General features: G+C 31.6%; 1 protein-coding gene across 1 annotated transcript; it reads left to right on the top strand.

Annotated features, from left to right (window-relative positions):
• The first annotated feature begins 19,855 nt into the window (after nt 1-19,855).
• LOC114300284 (acyl-lipid (9-3)-desaturase) lies at nt 19,856-22,016 on the top strand. The gene has a single exon (XM_028245152.2). The coding sequence runs from the start codon at nt 20,279-20,281 to the stop codon at nt 21,623-21,625; it is 1,347 nt and encodes a 448-aa protein (XP_028100953.2). The 5' UTR covers nt 19,856-20,278; the 3' UTR covers nt 21,626-22,016.
• Nucleotides 22,017-22,876: the final 860 nt, after the last annotated feature.

Raw genomic sequence — 22,876 nt, 5'->3', positions numbered from 1 at the left:
TTTATATTGCGGCCTGGGATCTGGGCTTGGTGGTCTTCAAAATTTCCAGATACCTAGAAAAAATCGTCATCATTTAAGTCTTTGTCCGGTGTGTCCTTTATTATTTTCTCTCGGCGGCGGCGTATTCTTAGATAATAGACCCAGCCATCTTCTTTTGATCCTAAGGAATATTGATGGAAGAGTTCGGCTAAGCCGAGGTTAATGCCAGTTCGCCGGTTTAGCTCGGCTATACCATTTATTATGTGGTATGAATTTGTGGAGAGTTGGGTGGGGCATATCCTAGTTTGCCTAAGGAAAGTAAAGGCTGTACAGGGAATCTTAGTCCGGTTTCTATAATGGACAGGAGGGTAAAAGGTACAAAACCTTGGTGTCCCCATGGTCTGATATCTTGTTTGGCTAAGGTGAGATGGACATCATCAGGAATGTTATACTTCCTTCGGAATTCGGCCAGGCCACAAGGTGTGTCTACTAGAAACCTATATTTACCCATTCTCTATTAAGTTATGAATAAATTAAACTGGTGTTAGCTCGGTCGAAAAACGGCGTTGAGTAGCTCGGTTAAGCGCTCAAAGGAGGACCTGGGCAACCTAAAGTCTGCAAAGTGAAAAGAAAAGTGTTAAGCACAAATCATGGGACCGTGCTAAAAGAAATAAAAGCAAGATGAATATAGTCCTAGCTCGGTTTGTAGAAGGGATTTGGTATCTCGGTTTGTGCAAGGGGTTTGTTATCTCGGTTTGTGCATGGGTTTTGTTAGTCCGGTTGAGCCTCTAGGGGCAGCACTTTTAGTTCGGTCTGAACTACGAAGGCTGGTCTAGCCCTAGGTTATAGCTCGGCCGTGGTCGAGACTACCAAGCACACTATTACGTAGACTTAATACGGTTTGTTAGCTCGGCAAAATTAGATCAAAAGATGTTTTACTTGTTGCAACTACTGGTACAGTGTTAGTTCGATTGATAAGTCTGACTAAGATTCACAGCAACTACAAACAACTTTTTAGTTTGGTTATATTGTGATTTTGGATCAAATACAGTGTTCTACAGACTACTTTATGAAATACAAGTGGTTCTTATGAGGTTTTTCCCAGAAAATGCAAGGAAAAACAAAAATGTGTTTTGTAAAAACACCAACAATATGCTATGGATTAAACAAAATGCGAAAAACAACAAAAACAAGGCAGATTTGAGTAAACTTACCAGGTCAAGAGAAAGAAATCGAAGATGGGAGCAACGGCAGTGAAGAACACGAGCTCAGCAAAGTTTAGGGTCAAGAAGAAATAGAAGCCCAGAGAAAGAGAATGAAGGAAATGAATAGTAGGTTGATAGATTCAAAATGAAGAGTGTGTTTTGTGTAGAAGGAAGGACAAAAAAAGAGCGGGACTGTTCAAAAAGCACGGAGTACGAAGACGGCGTGACAGCTGCCTTGGGCCAATCAGAGTATGCCACGTGTCATGGGAATGAGAAGCGATTCAGTTGGTGTGATTGAAGAGACGTTTTGACCGGACAGCTAGAGCCCGGTGTGAATTTAGCTCGGTTGGAAAGGCTAAAGAGTTTTAGCTCGGTTGGAAAGGCTTAAAAGTTTAGCTCGGTTGTAAGACTAGAGTTTTTGGTTCGGTTGGTAAAACAGGTAATCCCTATCATGCTAAGCAGATGGAATTAAGGGGCAATTAAGAGGGTAATTTATATTTATAAATTGGGCCGAGTTAGGCAATGGGCCGTTATGGGCCACAATACGGAGGGCAGAGTAAAAAGACCTTGAAAATTAGTCTGGTCCCAGAACCTTGAAGTTAGTCCGGTCCCAGACAGCCCTAAAGTTAGTCCAGTCCCTGAGAGCCTATTGTTATCTTGGTTCAGGAGAGTACTACGGATAGTTCGGTCGCCAGGTTGCCGCACTTAGAGTTAGTACAGTCACGGTATAGCACAGCTAGCTCTGTCGGACCCAGCTAATAGTTAGCACTATCTAAGCAATACTATGGTCAGCATTGGGAAAACCATGGTAGGAGCAGTGAATGAAAGAACTGAGGTAGAGTTATCTCGGTCTAGTCTGCGGCTTAGTATAGCCATGCTTACCTCGGTCATGTTGGAGTCCGGCCATGGTAAGACCATCTCACTTGGTTTAAGCAGTGAGGGGGGTGTTGAAGGATAAGCATTATCTTTCAGGAGAGTGAATCCTAGAAGGACTCTACGTGGAGGAGTAAAAGTCCTACTAGGATTGTGCCACACGGAACCTATAAAAGCTAACAAACATCACCTATGGAGAAACAACACAACTTTGATTCCCAAACACACTGAGCTTTTTGTCTATTTTGCTGACTTAGGCATCGGAGAGGTATCCGGCACACACCCGCCGACTAGCTCACGTTTGTGTTTTCAAGAAGTAAAACTACGACGAACAGAGGAGCGCAGACTTGATCAACAAAATTATATGGGAAAAATATTTCGTACCCGCACAATAAGCATGCAACTAGAAGACATGCCAATTTTAAAATAGAAAACATGTCAGTCAGGAAGGCTACACGAAACTTGTTTAGAATTTTTTTTAATATATAAATTAATTTGGTGAAATAAATAAAAAAATTATCATTTTTATATAATTTTATCTTTTGAAAGTTTAAAAATATTTTTTTAATTTATTTGTTTTTATCAAATTAAATTATTTTATTTTATTTTATTTTGAATTCTGATTTTTTTTTTCAGAGAAACAAACCAAACAATGCCCTAGGACTACTGTTTTAAGGACTTTCCCAGGTATCTGACAGTTCAATGCACATGGTGGAGTATTTTTACTTGAACTACCATTCAAAAGCTGATAGTGATGTTTTAAGGCCTAGTTTGGGATGATTGAAAAAAGATAAAAAGTCAAAAAGTCATTATCCTATTTAAGTCACATCATCTTATTTAAGTCACATCATCTCTCTAATACATCACTTCAAACCCAACCCAAACCCAACTCATATTTCATAAAAAGTCAAAAAGTGCACTTATTTAGGCCAAGTTTGGCATGACTAAAAAAAAATAAAAAGTCAAAAAGTCACTATCCTATTTAAGTCACATCATCTTATTTAAGTCAGATCACCTCTCTAACACATCACTTCAAACCCAACCCAAACACAACCCATATTTCATAAAAAGTCAAAAAGTACACTTATTTAGGCCAAGTTTGGCATGAGGCAAAAAAGACAAAAAGTCAAAAAGTCACTATCCTATTTAAGTCACATCATCTTATTTAAGTCACATCACCTCTCTAACCCATCACTTCAAACCCAACCCAAACCCAACCCATATTTCATAAAAAGTCAAAAAGTGCACTTATTTAGTCTTCCCAAACTAAGCCTTAGTCTTCCCAAACTTGGCCTTAGTCTTCCCAAACTAGGCCTAAGATTGAATTGAAGGCTCATGAAAACAAAACAAACCACTCTTCGGTTCTTATTTTCATAATTTACTTTTTTTAAAAAGCTTACTTTTTTTTAATTTTTGTAATATTTTATTTTTACTGAATTATTTTAATATTTTAATTAATATTTTAATTTTTAGACATACTTAACATAAATACACTTAAAAACTATAATATTTATAAAAAAAATTAAAAAATTCACTAAGTTTCAAAAATATAATATATATATATATACATGAAAATTCGGTACATTTTTTGTATTTTTATCTATTTATTAATTTTTGAAAATATGTTTTCAAAAATATTTTACTATTTATATACATCTAAAAAAATAAAAAAATTGCTCAAAATTTTAAAGATATTTTCTAAAAATAAAAAAATATAAAAAATAAAAATCTTAATTTTCAAAAAACTGAAACTAAATATTTTCCATTTGTTTTGGCGGGAAATTAATTTCTTGGCATCAGATTATCAATACGGCTAGCCTACCACCACCATCCCATCACTATTTACACAATTACTATAATATTAATTTTAAAATCGTAATATAATATTAATTTTGAAATCGTAACTAAATATAAAGACAAACATTTTTATAATTTTTTTTATTAGATGATATATTTTTTTTTGAATAACTGACAAACATACCCTTAAAGTTTACTTAGCCTCCGTTTGGGAAGTGTGTTGGTTTTTTGGCTTTTTTGACTATATGAGCCTGGGTTCAAAAGCTTAGTTTGGGAAGGGCTCTTGGCTTTTTGACTTTTTTGATTTTTTTGTGACAGAAGAGTGTAATGATTATGGGGTTGGATGAGATATTTTGTCTGTTGTGACTCATGAGCCTATTTTGTCTTTTATGGCTCATTGAGCCAAAAAAGCCCAATGAGCCCTTGCCAAACCAACCCTTAAATTACAAATTATGATCTGTGATTCTAGAAATTACATTATATCCCTTAAGGTTTCTAATTTCATAACAAATAGGTCCTTTTATTAATAAATTATCAAGTTAATTAATAATTTTTAATAATCTTAAAATTTTATTTCAATTAATAATTCAGATAATTTTATTATTGTATAGGTGAACAATTAGAAATTTCATTTTTTTAATGAATTTTGTTAAATAAAAAATTCTGACAAAGACGTATTTGTAATTTTCTAAACCACAGAAAACAATTCATATTTTAAACAAATTTCAAAAGATGTATTTGTAATTTCGGCCCCACTACGTAGCTCGAAAGAGTTTGACTCGAATTTGGCTCAACACCAAAACGACGTCGTTTTGGTGTCTTTTTTTTTTTTCCCTTGTGTTTTTGTTGCAAAAGGAAGAAGAAGAAGAATGATGGAGAAGAAGAGAAGGAAGGAGGAGGAAGGATGAGGAGGAGGAGGAGGACTGGAGGGGGCATAATCACAGGGGGAGGAGGAGGCGGAAGCGGAGGTGGGGTCGGAGGCGACGACGGTGGTGCTGCGACGATCTTCTCTCCTCCTCTCTCTTTCTCCCTCTCTCCTCTTCTTTCTCTTCTCCTCTCTTCTTCCTCTCTTCTCTCCTCTCTTTCTCCTCTGTCTCTGTCTTCGAATTCGAATTCGAGCCAAAATCAGACCACTTTTTTTGAGTTACCAATCATTTTTGTTGTAATTTATCCTATTTTTTACCGGACAAACATCAACACAATCATTTCATATTCCCGTACTACAAGATTTTTTACGGTATTGTTGGCAAGTTCATTGTGGCTTCATTTGGGTAACAAGTTAAAATTACTTTCTTTTTTTTAAAATTTTTTAATTTATTTTGAATCATATTATTTTTTATATTTTTTTTAAAAAAAAGTTAAAAAAATTAACCTTTAATCTACTGCTTAAAACAATCTTATGTTGTGAATAGGACACACTGGAATGTGAAAAAGCTCATTAGGGTGTGTTCGGACCGGCATTAAAAAAATATATATAGTAATTTTTTTTTGTTAATTTTTAATTTTTAATTTTTTAGATCTGTCTAGTATATAAGGATCTAATAAGTAAAAAAAATTGTGAATAAATAATAAAAAAATTTACTAAAGATAAATAATAATAAAAATTTACTAAAGATAAAAAAAATCCAAAAAATTAATTAATTTATTTGGTTTTTAAAACAAATTTATTGTCTTTCTAGATTTATTTTTATTTATTTTTATTTTTATAACAGATAATCTGTCTAGTTTGAGTAGAGTTTAAAAGTGTAAAACTTTTTCAATTTTTTTAAAATTCACTAAAAATGAAAAATAAACAAACAAAAAAAAAAAACCCACCAAAAAAACTAATCCTGCACACACCCTTACTTTGTCCAAAAATTATTGAGGGTAAATTAACATAGCAATGCCAAATTCTCCCCTTCCCACATCCCTTGTCTAGTCTTGTATGGATTTTTCCTACCCTAATGAGATAGTAAGGTGAAACAGGGACATGTTTTCTTCTTTTCGTTCTAATTATATTTATTAAATATATATAATTTCTTTTTTTAAATAAAATAAAATTAAAACTTTAAAATATTTTACTTTTTTAACTAATCGATAGGAGATTATTTACCATAAGTAAAGAATTACATATGAACAATCATAATCTAACAACTATAGGAGCCCAATCAACCCTTTTAAATAGAGGCTTGAATTAAAATGTTTTCTACATTTAAGCCTATAGAAAAGAAAATAGTTTAAATTAAAATATTAAAATTAAAATTAAATAAAATTAAAAAATTATTTTGTTATATAAATAGTTTTTTAAAATTATTTTTCCTAACAATTTTTGGCTTATTTTGAAAAGTTAGTTTACAGTTGATTTTTAATTTTTTTTTAAATATGTAAAAAAAAAATACAACCCAAAATAAATTAAGAATTAATTTTTAATCAAATCCCCAAAAGGCCTTGTTTGGTTTGTGTTTCTCAAAAATTTTTAAGAAAAATTCTCTACAAATAAGTTTTCAAAAGTAATCAAACCAAACAAATTTTTTCAAAAAAATTTCTCAAAACTTGTTTGGTTTACAAGTTTTCCAAACAAATCTCTCTCTCATACACATCAAATCAATCACTTTTTCCAAAACTCTCTCTCAAAATAATTTTTCAAAATATCTTTTGAAAAAAATCAAACCAAATAACTTTTCGTACTTTTTATTTCTAAAACTAATCTCTCAAACTCAAACCACACATAAATTTGAGAGGTGATGCCGCACTCCCTGTGTCCTCCATTCGTCTTACCTACTTAAAAGAAAAGCCAAAAAAAGAAAGAAAAAATTAAAATAATAATAATAATAATAATAATAATAATAATAATAATAATCACTGTGTTTGGTTTGAATTTTTTGGATTAAATTTTTTAAAAATTGACTTTTTTGGCTTTTGAGTTTTTTTTATTTTTAGTGAATATTTTTAAAATTTTAAACATTTTTTTTTTTTACTTTTTTAGATGCACCTTACTTAGATGTATCTAAAAAGTAAAAAATTTGTAAAAAAATATTTTAAAAAAATTATAAATACATAAAAATACAAAAAATGCACTGAATTCTTATTTTTTTTTTTTTATTTTTGGTATTTAGTGAATTTTTAAAAGATTTTTTTTACAATATTTTACTTTTTAGGTATATTTATGTTATGTGTGTCTAAAAAGTAAAAAAATTGCTTAAAATATTAAAAAAATTCAGTAAAAATAAAAAAATACGAAAAATAAGAAAGTAAAATTTTCTGAAAAGTGTTTTGGAAAAGTGGAAACTAAGCAAGGTAATTTCTAGCACACACGACGATACAAATCAATGATTGTGAACATTTCTTAATTATAAAATAAGGGCGGGGCTTCCCTTCAGTCAATGATCGAATTAGAGAGTATTGCTGGGTTTATAGGCATTCATCTTGAGTCTCATTTTGATAATTTAAATCGTTCAATGTGTAGAACTCGTCGAGTACTATATGTCTGTAAAAAATTACGTTGATCGAATATCAATAGTTATTTCATCGGAACAGATTTCTGTCAACCGTTTATTTTTTCACCGTTCATTTTTTTTTTTATACAAAACTGATTTGATCACATAAATATCGATATTCGATCAACGTGATTTTTTATTAGCGTATAGTAATCGACGAGTTCTACACATTGAACTATTCAAATTATCAAAACGGAACCCGTGGTGGGCCTCCGCAGATCCAACAGTACCTTCCAATCCGATCACGAACTGGAAGGAAGCCACCCCTATAAAATAAAGGTTAAGTTTTTTTCATGTTTATATTTTAACATGAGAGAATTTGAGAAACTCGTAAAATTCACCACATGTTTCATTTCAATAATCTGAACTTTTCACATTTTAAGACTTGTTGAATAGAATATTCATGCAAAAAATTAAAATGATTCAAATATCAATAGCTATATGCTTGAATCAAATTCGTATTACAAAAAATGAATTGCTATTCTTAAAATAATATTTATCATTTATTTTTATAAAACAAATATGATTCAAATACATAGTTATCAATGGCCCTGTTTGGTACAGCTTAATTTCAGCTTATTTCAGCTTTCAGCTTAATTTAAGCTATTTTGATGTGTTTGGTTTAGCTTATAGCTTATAGCTTATAGCTTTGTAGAAGTCAGAAAACAGCTTATTCTTTGAGTGGGGCAGGAGATGCTTTAAGAATAAGCTGGAAATCAGCTTAAGCTGAAAGTTATAAGCTATAAGCTGTTTAGGCATAAGCTATAAGCACTTTCCCACAGCTCTACCAAACAGGGCCAATATCTAATTATTTTGATTTTTTTTATGAATATTTTACTTAATAAATTCAAAAAAGTGAAAAACCCATATTATCATAACTAATTCCAAAATGAATTTATAAAGTCTAAACGCTCTGTAAAACCATAAAACAAATCTAAGGCCTTGTTTGGGAAGCGACTGGTTTAGTCAAAAAGCCAAAAGGTTATTAAAAAAATCAAAAAGCTAACAACCCATACAAAAAAGTCAAAGATTTCTTTTTCTCTATACTTTTTGCACATCTTTTCGTAAAAAGCTAAAAAGTTATCACAAATATATACTAGTTTTTTTTACATCACATTTTAACAAAAAAGTCAAAAAATTACTAAAAAAACCTGTTCCCGAACGAGACCTAAGTTATTTTATTTTGACTTTTGTTCTTTTAACTAAAAGTAAATAGTAAATTATTGTGATCATTTTTAAATTTTAAAAAAAGTATAACAAATATTATGATTTTAATAATTTATTTTATTTTAGTAAAGTTAAAAACGACTAAAATTAAGGCATATGACATGTAAACACATTAATAAATAAACTAAAAATGTATTATAATATAAAAAGATGATAATACTAATTTTGAAAAAAAAAATCACTACGTCAAAATTGGGCTTTAGCGGCGGTTTTTTACCACCGTTAAAGGCTGTAAAACCGCCGTTAAAGCCTTTAACGGCGGTATTAACAGCAGTTTCGTTACTGCCGTTTATGCACGTGTCGGAAAAAGTACAACCGTCATAAAAAGATAAATTACCGTCGTTAAAAGTCGACCAAAAATGGCGGTTCTTTACCGCCGTAAATAGGTTCAAATTTTTCAAAAAATAATTCTTTCTTCTTGCACTTCCCAAGTCTTGAACCCTCAGCCTCTCAACCACTCCACCACAACCACTCTTCATGAAATATATTTCCTAAATAAATATTTAAACATTACTTTTACTTTATTATAGATGGTCATGTTCAACTCTAGCTGCGTGTGGTCACCACTCACCGGAGCTCGGCCGACAAAGATCGCCGTCATTAACGGCGGTAATGAGAGGACTTTAGCGACAGTTTTATTACCGCCATTTAAAAATGGCTTTAGCGGGGTTTTTTAACGGCGATTTCATTACCGCCGTTAAAGGGTCATTACCGGCGGTTTTGTTAACGGCGGTAACGAAAACTGCCGTTAATAGTATCTTTAAACAGCGGTAACGAAACTGTCGTTAAAAAAATCGCCGTTAATGCCCTGTTTTGACATAGTGTTTTTCACTCCCTCGTTATAGATCTTTATTAGTTTAAGGACAAGGGAAAAAAAAATGCTAGTTTCGGTTCTCTATTTTTTTGAGTCTTTTTTCGGACTAAAATACCCTTAAGGCCATGTTTGTTTCGCTGCTTGAGTGGTCGGATTGGACTATTATGACTATCGGTCTCACTCACAACATGTTTGGTAGTGAAATAGAAAGATGGATTGATCGTCTAAAGAGCTTAGTAATCTCCCTCAGTAGAGGGATTAACTTGGTTAGGTTTTGAGTGGAATTAAGAAAATAGTGAGGGAAATAAGTCTATTTTATATAAAAATTTTATTTCTTTTTACCAAGTGCACTTGTTTGTTTTAATATTTATTTTAATTTTTTTAATATAAAAATAATTTATTTATTTCTTCTATATAAAAATAATTTAATAATCTCATTACTAACCATCTTCCATACTATTATCAAAATAAACACAAGTTTACTAGGCCTCGTTTGGGAATAGGCTAATTTAGTAACTTTTTGGCTATTTGGCTAAAATATGAGGTAAAAAAAGCCTCCGTTTGGGAAGTGGGTTGGCTTTTTGGCTATTTTAGCCTGGGGCTAAAAAGCCTGATTTTGGAAGGGCTTTTTGAATTTTTGACTTTTTTGACTTTTTTTGTGAGAAATGAGTGTAATGATTATGGGTTGGATTTGATATTTTGTTTTTTGTGACTAAAATAGCCTATTTTATTTTTTATGGCTATTTTAGCACCTAACCCACCAAAACTAACTTCCCAAACTATGACTTTTTGACTTTTTACGAAAAAATGTGCAAAAAATAGAGAGAAAAGAGAATCTTTGACTTTTTGGTATGGGTTGTTGGCTTTTTAGCTAATTTAGTAACTTTTTGACTTTTTGGCTAAAATGGAGTGTTCCCAAACGAGGCTTTAATCCCCTCACTAACAATCCCCACATAAACAATCTCTTCACTAGCCATTATCTCACTAACAATCCTTTCCAATCTAATCCGCTAAACAAACGTGACCTAAAGGTGTGAGCAAGCAACAACTATTTTTTGATTTTGAATATAATCATAACTTATAAATTCAATAACTTTTGATCTAAATATTTGTTTTTCATAAAATTTATATTTTTGGAATATTTTTATCGAGATCTATCTAATAAAATCTATGATGAATGTGAAATAAATAAATAAAAATTATGACATTTTCACTGAATTTGTTATCCTCAAAGTTAGCGAAATTTCATTAATTTCTAAAACTCAGTAAAATTCCACCAATGTGCAGTCAATAACAATAAAATTTCGCTGACTAATTCAATGAATTTTTATATTAGTCAGTGTCACTGTTACTAACTATAAATTAGTGAATTTCTCTATTTCTAAAACAACAAAATTCTTAAATAAGAATTAACCATTGGAAAAATTGAAAATTGCAAAAGTTGTGTACCTAATTCAATTTGAGGTACCATTAGAATAATGGCACTATAAATTTTTTTTAAAAACATTCTTTAAATTTTACTTTTTTTATTTCTTAAATTGTAGTTAAATTGTAAGAAATTAAGGAAGACCAAGTCTAAATCAGTGAAATTTCATTAATCGAAAATACGACAATTGAAAAGTCAATGAATTTTTTTGACTTTTGGTCAGAAAACTCAGTGATTTTTTTTTCTTTTCAAAATTTCACATTCATCATGATTTTAAAAATATAAATTTTACAAAGTACGAAGTTTTAGATCAAAAGTTATTAAATTTTAAAGTTTTGAAATACAAAATACAACTTGTCAATAGTAAAGATAAAGAAGGCACGGGACAAAAGTTTAGGGTTACAAGGACATTATTGACATTTACATTAAAGTTTGTCCTTATCTTCATGAAATTTTAAATCTTAAAGACTGAGCATCTCCAATGCACTAGGCATATAATACTTGTTAGTTAAAATGCCTAGTATGATTCACTTTTTTCAATTCCAATGCACTAGGCATATCATTAGGCATTTTGGCTCAACTCATATTCACTAGCTACATGTAGCTAGCCTTCAACGCTAGGCAAAATGTATTCAATCATTAGGATCATTTCCCTCCATCTTTGTTGTTGACATGGCATTCTATAAAATTAATAGTATTTAGATAAATAGCTAAAATAAAGAGCATGGTTGGAGTAGAAACATAAAACAATTGATAGGCAAAATAAAATATATACTTTATAGTAATATTTAGATAGGCAAAATGCCTACTACCGTTGGAGATGCTCTTAAACTAGAAAACAAATTATGGTTGCTCTTAAATTCTTACACAAATATACAGAGGATCCCTACCTATATGCAAATTATTAATGAAAATAAAATAAAGGGAAAATTATTTATAAGTCCTATTAGGGAGACTTATGCTACAAATAGTCCTACTAAAAAATTTATGTTCCCATAAGTCCTGTGGAAAGTTTGTTGACACATTTACTCTCAATATTAGTTGTTAATATCATAAATAATAGTAAAACCATATATAGGAAATTGAATGATACCATAGATTATATTTATATAAACGTAACGTAACGTGACACCTACATAAACCTAATGTGACACCTATACGTAACGTGACACCTACATAAATGTAACGTGGCACTTATGATCTATGTTAACATGCAATTTCCTAGAAAATTGCATGTTACTATAGATCATATCTGCATAAACGTAACGTAACGTAACATAACACCTACATAAACGTAACGTGACACCTATGATCTATGGAACATTCAATTTCCTATATAGGAAATTGCATGTTACCATAGATCATATCTACATAAACGTAACGTAACATGACACCTACATAAACGTAACATGACACCTATGATCTATGGTAACATTCAATTTCCTATATAGAAAATTTAATGTTACCATAGATCATATTTATATGAAACGTAATGTGACACTAACATAAACCAACAACATTTTCACATTCAATTTAAAAAAAATAAAAACTCATTAAGCTTGCGAAACGTTACGTTACGTTTATGTAGGTGTCACGTTACGTTACGTTTATATAGGTGTCACGTTACGTTACGTTTATGTTGGTGTCACGTTACGTTACGTTTATGTAAGTGTCATGTCACGTTACGTTTATGTAGGATCTTGTGGAATACATTCCTATCTAAATAGGTGTGGGGATATATTTTCTGAATACTAACACGTGGCCAAGGTGACGCCGACGTATCAGCCGAGGTGTCACGTGTCCTGGTCATGACGCTGAGATCATCTCGGCTAGGCTGAGATTATCAACGAAGATATTGGAATCTGAGATAAGCGGATAAGGCACAAGAGTCCTAGAATGATGAGGGGACTCAACCTGGATAAAGATAAAACTCTTAGGGAGTTTATCTCTATCTATAGAAGAGTCCTGGATAAACACTGAGCTAAAGTCCATTACAGTTAGGCTTCTGTTGGGACAGTGATTGAGTTAATTATAAAAGAAAGGCACCCTCGCTGGGTCTAAAGTAAACAATTTATACTCAAACAGTGAGTTTAACAATTGATTATCTTTGAGAGATATTATACTGACTTGATCATTGGAGTGCCCCCGAGTGGACGAACCACCGCCAGAATCTTCTCTTTCTGTTGCAGGTCAGCCAGGTGTCATCTATTCTGTCAGTTCTCTTCAACTGAATACTAAGTTGGCAGTGTGGTCAGAAAATCACTCACACAATAGGACTTGAGACTCTATAAGAAATTACACAGAATTTAACCTACCATAAGTGACTGAAAAATGACTTATAAATAAGTCTCCTTAAAATAAAATATTATGAAAATTAAAATATTAAAGTTGCTTAATATATGTTATATTAAATTTGTTAGAATAGGTGGCCTTTTACGTTGGTTTTTTTCGATAGCTTTTATTTTATTTTATTTTATAGTAGTTTTGATTCCGGGTAATTGCTTACATGGTCATAAAGAAACGCTTACGTTTTACACCAAGGATTCTCTAGAATGTTTTTTTTTTAAAGTTTTCTAAAGTAGTGTATTGTGTGATTGAGATTTAATGCTGAAAAATTGATGTGACTTGTTATTAAATCTCAACCACACAATGCACCACTCTAAAAAATTAAAAAAAAAAAAAAACTTTAAAGGATCATTGCTCTACGTTTTAAGGTGAATGAAATTTTATATTCGACTATATATAGAAAGACAAAATATTATAATTTAATTACTAACATATTATCACTATGTTGTGGGAAAAAAACTTAGTTAATGCTTTAGAAAGTTGTTAAATTTTGTTTGTACGTGATGTTACATTTGACTTTTTCTTAGTTATTGATAATCAATTTAAATTTTTATAGTAATTTTTAGTTTCTTTTGTCCTTTTGGTGATTCCCAAACAGATATTTTCCTTCCCAATAAAGTTTAATCTATTCTTAGAAAACTGTATATACAAATCTACGATGAATTTGAGGTTGGTTTTTTGATTTTTTAATTTTTTTTGATTATTTTAGTTTAAGATTAAAAAGTTTAATTTGAGAAGGAATTTTGATTTTTTTTAATTTTTTTTGTGAGAAAAAGAATGTAATAAGTATAGGTTAGATATGATAATTTGTCTTATTAGATTAAAAAGCTTATGTTAGCCAAAAAAGAATCGTGCTACGTAGCTCGAATGCCGCGGCTCGAAACGCGGTCGATTTTGTTTTTTTTTGTTTTTCCTGGTTTGCAGAACGAAGAAGAAGAAGAAGAAGAAGAAGAAGAAGGGAGAAGAAGAGAAGGGAGGAGGAGGAGGAGGAGGAGGAGGAGGAGGGAGGGGAGGGGGCCATAAAAACCGGTTTGAGGAGGAGGGGAGGCTGGGCTGCGACGGAGGCGGGGCTGCGACGGAGGAGGAAGCAGCAGTGGCGGCCGGAGCTGCGACGACGGCGGGGCGGGGCTGCGACGACGCCGACCTTCTTCCTCTCCCTCCCTTCTCTTTCTCCTCTCCCTCTCTTTCTCTCCCTCTCCCTCTCCCTCTCCCTCTCCCTCTCTTCCTCTCGAGCCATTTCGAGCCTGGTAGCTTCGAGCTACCAGGCATTTTCCGCCAAAAAAACTCACAAACTAACTTCCCAAACGGAGCTATAGTAATCCCACAATAACTGGCGCGTTGGCTATTCAGCACATGGGCGTACAGTAATAACATGTTTGTTTACACGGATTAAATAAAAGGATGGTAATATATTGCACTTTTAATTTTACAATATATAAATATCTTATATTTATTTAGTTATAAAATTAGATGTTGGGAGCATTTTTTAAATTATTTTTTATTTTTAAAAAAAAATTTAAAATTAATTTCTAAAATCTAATCCTAGCATGTCTCAAATATTTAGAGAAGATAATTTATCTTTTTATTAGCTAATGTAAAGGAGAACTTGTTTTGGGAGTGTATCCCACCCCCGTTATGACAAGGAGGGGAGGGGTGTTTGGTCTAGCATTTTGGACCAATTTATAACTTTTAGTTTTTTCGAAAAAATTGCTTCTGCTTCTAATAGTTTTTTGAGAAGAAATAAGTTGAGAATCGAAAGCTGCTCCAGGCAGCTTCCGTAATTGATACTATACAAAGGGGTGTGCAATTACTTAAATGGCCTTCACAATTTTCAGTTATTACAAATGTGCTATGTAATAAACCAAAAACACTCATTTTCTCTCTCTCGCACGAACGGAAGAAGCGATTTTCGGTGACCAGAGAGCTCTCTCTCTCTCTTTATATTCGGTGTTCTCCAATCGCTCATAGTGAGCAATCTAAACTAGAGCTTAAATCCTAACCATCGTGATTTCTCTTTTCGTGATCGCTCAAAGTGAAGATCGCGATCTCTCTCTTCTGCGATCTCTCTTCGCGATCGATCTGAAACCCTAGCGTCACTGATGACGATCTCAACCCATAGCCTAACAGTGACGATCGCGATATCTTCTCTCTCTCTCTCTCTCTCTCTTCTGCGATCTCACACTAATTGTGATTGCAGCTAGGGTTTGATGATCGATGATTGCCGGCGGTGAGATGAGGATAAAGAGAAAAAGGGGTTGTTGGCAGTGAGAGTAAGAGGAGGAGAAAGAGAGAGCTGCTGGCAACTATTGGTGGTGGGATTAGGACTTGTAATTAAAAAATAATAATAAATTAAAAAAATGAATATAAGGGCAAACTTCCATTAATGAATATTACGTGCATTATTAATTGGTATTTGTGTAATGACAAAAATTTATTAATGAATAATTGATATTTGATATGAATAATTGGTATTTTATTAATTGGTATTTAATGAATAGTTTTTATAATAAATTATTTAATTATTTAATTTTTATATAAGGGCAAACTTCCATTAACAATTTTTATATTATTAATTGGTATTGTGTAATCAAAAAAACAATTAATAAAAAAATACAATTTACTTCCACTAATGAAAAGAAATTAAACAAAATTAAAAAAGAAAGAAGAGAAGAAAAAAAAAGAAAGAAAATAAAATAAAATAAAATAAAATGAAGTAAAAGAAAAAAGGGTGTGTTTGATTGGGCGGACTGGAAAATGGGGGATTAGAATCCATCGGACTTGAATCCTAGGACTGTGAATCCCCCGGACTATTTGATCGGATTGGATATGTATCATGTGTTTGTTTTTTCATGGGATTAGATGTCTGGATAGGACTATTTTCAGTGAATCCAACGTTTGGTTGGACGGACTGGATAGGATAAATGAACAAAAGACTATTTTACCCTTTTTCAATTGTTTACTATGTAATAGCAATATTAAACATATCTTTAATATTTTAATTATTTTTAGTAAACATTAAACATACTAATGGTTAAATTTTGTTTAAAGATATTTAAACATACTAATATTGATAAAAAAATTTGACTGGTATAGATTATTTTTATTTAAACAAATAAAAATTTATTGTTGAAATTAAACATACTAATGGTTAAATGTTTAAATTTTTATTTAAACAATTAACATTGAAATTATTTTGATGTACAGATTATGTTTAAACAATTAACAATTAACAATTAAATAAATGTTGATGTATAGATTATGTTTAAACAATTAACAAATGTTGATGTAATTAACAATTAACAAATGTAGATGTAATCAAATGTTGACGTATTAAAACATAATTTAATAGATGTTAAATAAATATACATGTTGATGTACAGATGTTGAAATAATTTAATAAACATGTTGATGTACAAATGTTTAAATGTTTAAATAAAACATAATTTAAATAAATGAAATTATTTATTGTTGAAATTAAACATTTAATTGTTTAAATAAAACATCTATTAAATTTAAACAATGAAATTAAATAAAACATAAACAAAATTTTAAAATAAAACATCAATAAAATATCTATAAAAAATTATTTTAAAAAATTAAATAAATAAAACATTAATAAAAAGTTAAATAAAATTATTTTATTTTTAAATTGAGACATTTAAATTTTATTGAATTTTATTAAATATAATACATAATTAAATAGTAGAGGGTCAAAATGGTCATTTTCGCATATAATCCAAACAGTGATTAGTCCCCCACTTTCTGTCCCACCCCCCCAGGACAGGATATTCCCCCATATGGGGGACATGGAGTCCGGCCGGACATGGAGTCCGCCGGACTAAAAAAAAATCAAACGACGGATAAGGTGCACTATTTGGATTACAATCCAAATAGTGGATAGTCCCCCCTCCTAATCCCCCAATCAAACACACCCAAAGGGTGTGTTTGATTGGACGGACTGGAAAATGGGGGATTAGAATCCATCGGACTTGAATCCTGGGACTGTGAATCCCCCGGACTATTTGGTCGGATTGGATATGTATCCTGTGTTTGTTTTTTCATGGGATTAGATGTCTGGATAGGACTATTTTCAGTGAATCCAACGTTTGGTTGGACGGACTGGATAGGATAAATGAACAAAAGACTATTTTACCCTTTTTCAATTGTTTACTATGTAATAGCAATATTAAACATATCTTTAATATTTTAATTATTTTTAGTAAACATTAAAGATACTAATGGTTAAATTTTGTTTAAAGATATTTAAACATACTAATATTGATAAAAAAATTTGACTGGTATAGATTATTTTTATTTAAACAAATAAAAATTTATTGTTGAAATTAAACATACTAATGGTTAAATGTTTAAATTTTTATTTAAACAATTAACATTGAAATTATTTTGATGTACAGATTATGTTTAAACAATTAACAATTAACAATTAAATAAATGTTGATGTATAGATTATGTTTAAACAATTAACAAATGTTGATGTAATTAACAATTAACAAAAGTAGATGTAATCAAATGTTGACGTATTAAAACATAATTTAATAAATGTTAAATAAATATACATGTTGATGTACAGATGTTGAAATAATTTAATAAACATGTTGATGTACAAATGTTTAAATGTTTAAATAAAACATAATTTAAATAAATGAAATTATTTATTGTTGAAATTAAACATTTAATTGTTTAAATAAAACATCTATTAAAACATCTATTAAATTTAAACAATGAAATTAAATAAAACATAAACAAAATTTTAAAATAAAACATCAATAAAATATCTATAAAAAATTATTTTAAAAAATTAAATAAATAAAACATTAATAAAAAGTTAAATAAAATTATTTTATTTTTAAATTGAGACATTTAAATTTTATTGAATTTTATTAAATATAATACATAATTAAATAGTAGAGGGTCAAAATGGTCATTTTCGCATATAATCCAAACAGTGATTAGTCCCTCACTTTCTGTCCCACCCCCCCAGGACAGGATAGTCCCCCATATGGGGGACATGGAGTCCGGCCGGACATGGAGCCCGCCGGACTAAAAAAAAATCAAACGACGGATAAGGTGCACTATTTGGATTACAATCCAAATAGTGGATAGTCCCCCCTCCTAATCCCCCCAATCAAACACACCCAAAATGTATTATAAATGAAATTACAAATTTTACATCTTATAAGGGTAAAAAGGACATTACACAACAAAAAACTATTTTACAACTTATTTAACAAAATATTATTCTGCTGATTAAATCTATAATTTCATAGTCACACTAAATAGATTAACAATTTATATTTAAAATTATAACATATAACCTGTTAAGTTATAATCTATAATCATTTTTCTCACAGGTAGGCCAAACGGAGCCAAAATAATCCCATATATAGACTAACAGTCCAGTTGCACTGTTAATTCAATGCATAATTTTTTAACCAAACGGTGACTGCTTTATAGGGTAGACATTCCTATTTTGGTATATAGATTAAAAGCCAATTTTTTTTATTATTTTAATTTTTTAAAATCACATATTTTATTATTTTTTAACACATTTTAAAAAAAGGATAAATTATAAATATACTTCTCAAATTTGCTTAAAATATGAATTACTCTATGTAATTTAAAAAATTACAAATATCTCTCTATCAGAATTTTTTATTTAACAGAATTAACTGAAAAAGTAAAATTTCTAATTGTTCACCTATATAATAATAAAATTATCTGAATTATTAATTGAAATAAAATTTTAACATTGTTAAAAACTATTAATTAACTTGATAATTTATTAATAAAATAATCTATTTGTTATGAAATTAGAAATCTTAGGGGCATAATGTAATTTATAGAACCACAGAAAGTAATTTATAATTTAAGTAAATCTCAAAGATGTATTTATAATTTATCCTAAAAAAAATTTGAAAAAATTAATTTTTAACCCACTTACCAAAATATGGGGTGTTTGGTGTGGATTATAAGAGTGATTATAGTTTATTTTAATTTGAGAATCTGTATCGGACTGTTTGGTGTAACTTTTGTTTATAGTTTTTTAAGCATAAATAGTTAAAATAAACTGAAATTTTTTTTTGATTATTTCAAAGCTGAGGAAGTAATATTTTTAATTTTTATTTAATAATTATCAATTTTTAGCTTATAATAAACTGCACCAAATAGCATGTAAGTCATAAATTCCAGTTTCTCCTTCAATTAGCTTATAACTTAACAACTTATAGCTTATTACTGTGAACATAAGCTGATTTTTGACTTATAAATTAAGCTTTTCTTCACCCCCTCAAAAAATAAGTTGATTTTTGACTTACAAAAAGTTATAAGCTGTATTGTTAAGCTGAACCAAACACATCAAAATAACTTAAATTAAGCTAAAAGCTGAAATAAGTTAGAAATGAAATCTACCAAACAGGGTTAATGCTTGGTAGCCTAAAACTTCATAACTCAAATAGTTCAAATATGCCAAAACAACAATATTTTAAAAATAAAACAACACTATTTTAGGATTAGTTTGGCATGAACTATATAATCTATCTTTTTATCTTTTTTTATCACATCAACTCACTATTTTTCTATACATCTTTTTATAAAAAGACAAAAAATATATTTTTTTTTAAGACACCTAAAACCAATCCTTAATACATTTAAACTATTTAAATCATACAAATTCAGGTAAGCAAGTATTTCTTTTTCCCTTTCAATATCTCAAAACAAACGTCGTAGTAGTCATCTCATTCCTCTCTCTCTCTCTCTCTCTCTCTCCACTTTCTTCTCACTCTTCCTCTCTCTAATCAGAATCTTTTTTTCAATTTTAAAGCGCATCTTTCTGTGGTGCTTCTTCAATCTTTGCCTGGCTGTGACATTCCCAACACATCCCCTCAAGATTCACTCTTTCTCTCGCTCTCCCTCTCTCTCTCTCACACACACACACACACACACACACACACACACACACACACACAGATCTTCTCCATTTAAACCCTTTCTTTCCTCCATGAACTAGCCTTTCCCTTCACAAATCTCTTCCTTTCCCACCCATTTTCCTTCAGAAAGGAAGAGAAAGAATCAGAGAGCAATACCCACTTGTCAGATCCCTCTTTTTTCCCCATCCATGGCTGAACCCACCAAGCGATTCATCACATTTGAATCCCTCAAAGCACACAACAAACCAGGCGATCTATGGATTTCTATTCAAGGCAAGGTCTACGATGTCTCTGATTGGGCTAAAGAACACCCTGGTGGCTATCTTCCCTTGTTGAGCCTCGCAGGCCAAGACGTGACCGATGCTTTTGTCGCGTACCATCCAAACACTGCTTGGCAATATCTTGACAAGTTCTTCAATGGCTATTTCATAGAAGACTACTCTGTCTCTGAGGTTTCCAAAGATTACAGAATGCTTGTTTCTGAATTTTCCCAAATGGGTTTGTTTGAAAAAAAAGGCCATCTTGCTTTAATTTCGTTTTGTTTCATGGCATTGTTGTTTTCTGTGAGTGTTTGGGGTGTTTTGTGTTGTTCTAGCATTTGGGTTCATCTTGTTTGTGGTGGATTGATGGGGGGTTTGTGGATTCAGAGTGGTTGGGCAGGGCATGATTCAGGGCATTATCAGATTATGCCTAGCAAAAAATTGAATCGATTTGTTCAGATCTTAACTGGGAATTGCCTTGCTGGGATCAGCATTGCTTGGTGGAAATGGAATCACAATGCTCATCACATTTCTTGTAACAGTCTGGATTTCGATCCGGATCTCCAACACATGCCTTTCTTTGTGGTATCTTCGAAACTATTCAATTCCCTCACTTCTTGCTTTTATGAAAGAAAGATGCCTTTTGATTCAGTTACTAGATTGTTTGTGAGTTACCAACATTGGACTTTCTATCCTGTTATGTGCTTTGCTAGACTCAATCTCTTTGCACAATCATTCATGTTGTTGTGTTCTAAGCGAAAAGTACCCAACAGGGTTCAGGAGATTTTGGGGATTTCCGTGTTTTGGATTTGGTATCCACTTCTTGTTTCTTGTTTACCCAATTTGGGAGAAAGACTAATGTTTGTCCTTGCTAGCTTTGCTGTTTCTGGAATTCAACATGTTCAGTTCTGTTTGAACCATTTCTCATCAATTGTCTATGTCGGTCCGCCTAGTGGGAGTGATTGGTGTGGGAAACAAACTCGTGGGACGCTCGATATAACATGTCCGTCTTGGATGGACTGGTTTCATGGTGGATTGCAGTTTCAGATTGAGCACCATTTGTTTCCCCGATTGCCTCGTTCCCAGCTGAGAAAAGTCTCTCCCTTCGTGAGAGAGCTCTGCAAGAAGCACAATTTGCCTTATGATACTGCATCATTCTGGAAGGCCAATGCATTGACAGTTAGGACCCTTAGGAATGCGGCCTTGCAGGCTCGGGACGTTGCTAATCCAGTTCAGAAGAATTTAGTCTGGGAGGCTGTCAATACTCATGGATGATTTGAGGGTCATTGGAAGCTTTTGTTTTTCTTATTTCTTATAATGCACTTGTTTTTCTTTTCTAGCATTTTGAGTATGGTGTCTTATCTCAATTTGTTTTCTGAGGGTTATATCTTGTATATCCTTGGTATTGCAACAAAAGGTAAATCATCTTTGTCATTGCTTAGAGTCTTCAGTTATATGTTTTCTTGATGCTTTTTATGTTTGCAGGATCAGCTCAAGTCCTCTTAATAAGATTAGGTGGTGAGCCATTGAGACAGTTGATCTCCAATGTGTTGTAGATCTTTGTAGTTCTGTCATCTTGTTCCAACATTGGCTTTGGGTGGTCCACTCTGGCTTTATGAATAACTGGTCCTCCTATTCTCTATCTATGGATTTGAGTTGGATTGAATTTTCATGGGTGTCTAGGTGAGAAGTACTGTAAAATTTGATTTTTTTTTGTTTGCATTCAATTCCAATATTGGGTTGAAATTGGATGATCTCTTCTTGTGGCTCGTAGAATTGCATGTCGTAATATGGTATCTCTCTATTCTTGTTCTAATAGGCTATTGGTTTTGGGCACATTATAATTCAGTGGGATATGGGGCAAAATATTGCAAATCACTGAGAAATTTTGTGAAGTTACTATAGGAGTGGGAACTTGAAAAATATTTACAAACTCATGGAAACTCGGAGACAACTTTGCTTCTCTCTCTCTCTCATCCCTTTCCTCCTCTCTCTTTTTCTTCAGTCCCTCTACAAATCCAGCAGCGACCCACTTGCTACTGGCCATCCCACACCACCCAACCCCTCTCCCCAGCTGTTGAAGACTCCCATTTATCAGACAGTTTCTGCAGTCTGTCCTAGTCTCTTATGTATTGATTTGAGTTGGGTTAAATTTTCATTGGCGTCTAGGCAAAAAATATTGTACACATTTTCCATTGAATTCCAAATATGTTTTGAAATTGGATGTTCTCTCTTTGTGGCTCTTAGAATTGCATGTCCTGATATGGTATTCTCTCTTTTTCTGTTCTATTAGGTGATTAGTTTTCAACTCTTTCAACTTTGGATTTCACAAGCACTGTATGTGAAACTAGTTAGTGGAGCCAATAATTAGTGGTTGCACTGGTTTGAAGCCAAGTTGGTCTTTTTACTATCAAAGTTGTAGTGGATTTGAATTCAACATTGGGGTTTCATTGCTCAACATTAGAGCTGGAATATAGTTTGAATTGGCTTCTTATTTTTACAGATGAAATTGTTTTAAAATTGCCA

Source organism: Camellia sinensis, chromosome 11 (genome assembly GCF_055761805.1).
Source record: "Camellia sinensis isolate YWXY chromosome 11, ASM5576180v1, whole genome shotgun sequence".
NCBI lineage: Eukaryota > Viridiplantae > Streptophyta > Magnoliopsida > Ericales > Theaceae > Camellia > Camellia sinensis.
The sequence above is the reverse complement of the archived record's forward strand: the minus strand, read 5'-3'. Positions and strand labels throughout refer to the sequence as shown.

Coding starts and splice junctions, on each gene's coding strand:
- LOC114300284 (XM_028245152.2), top strand. CDS start 20,279: ATGGCTGAACCCACCAAGCGATTCATCACATTTGAATCCCTCAAAGCA.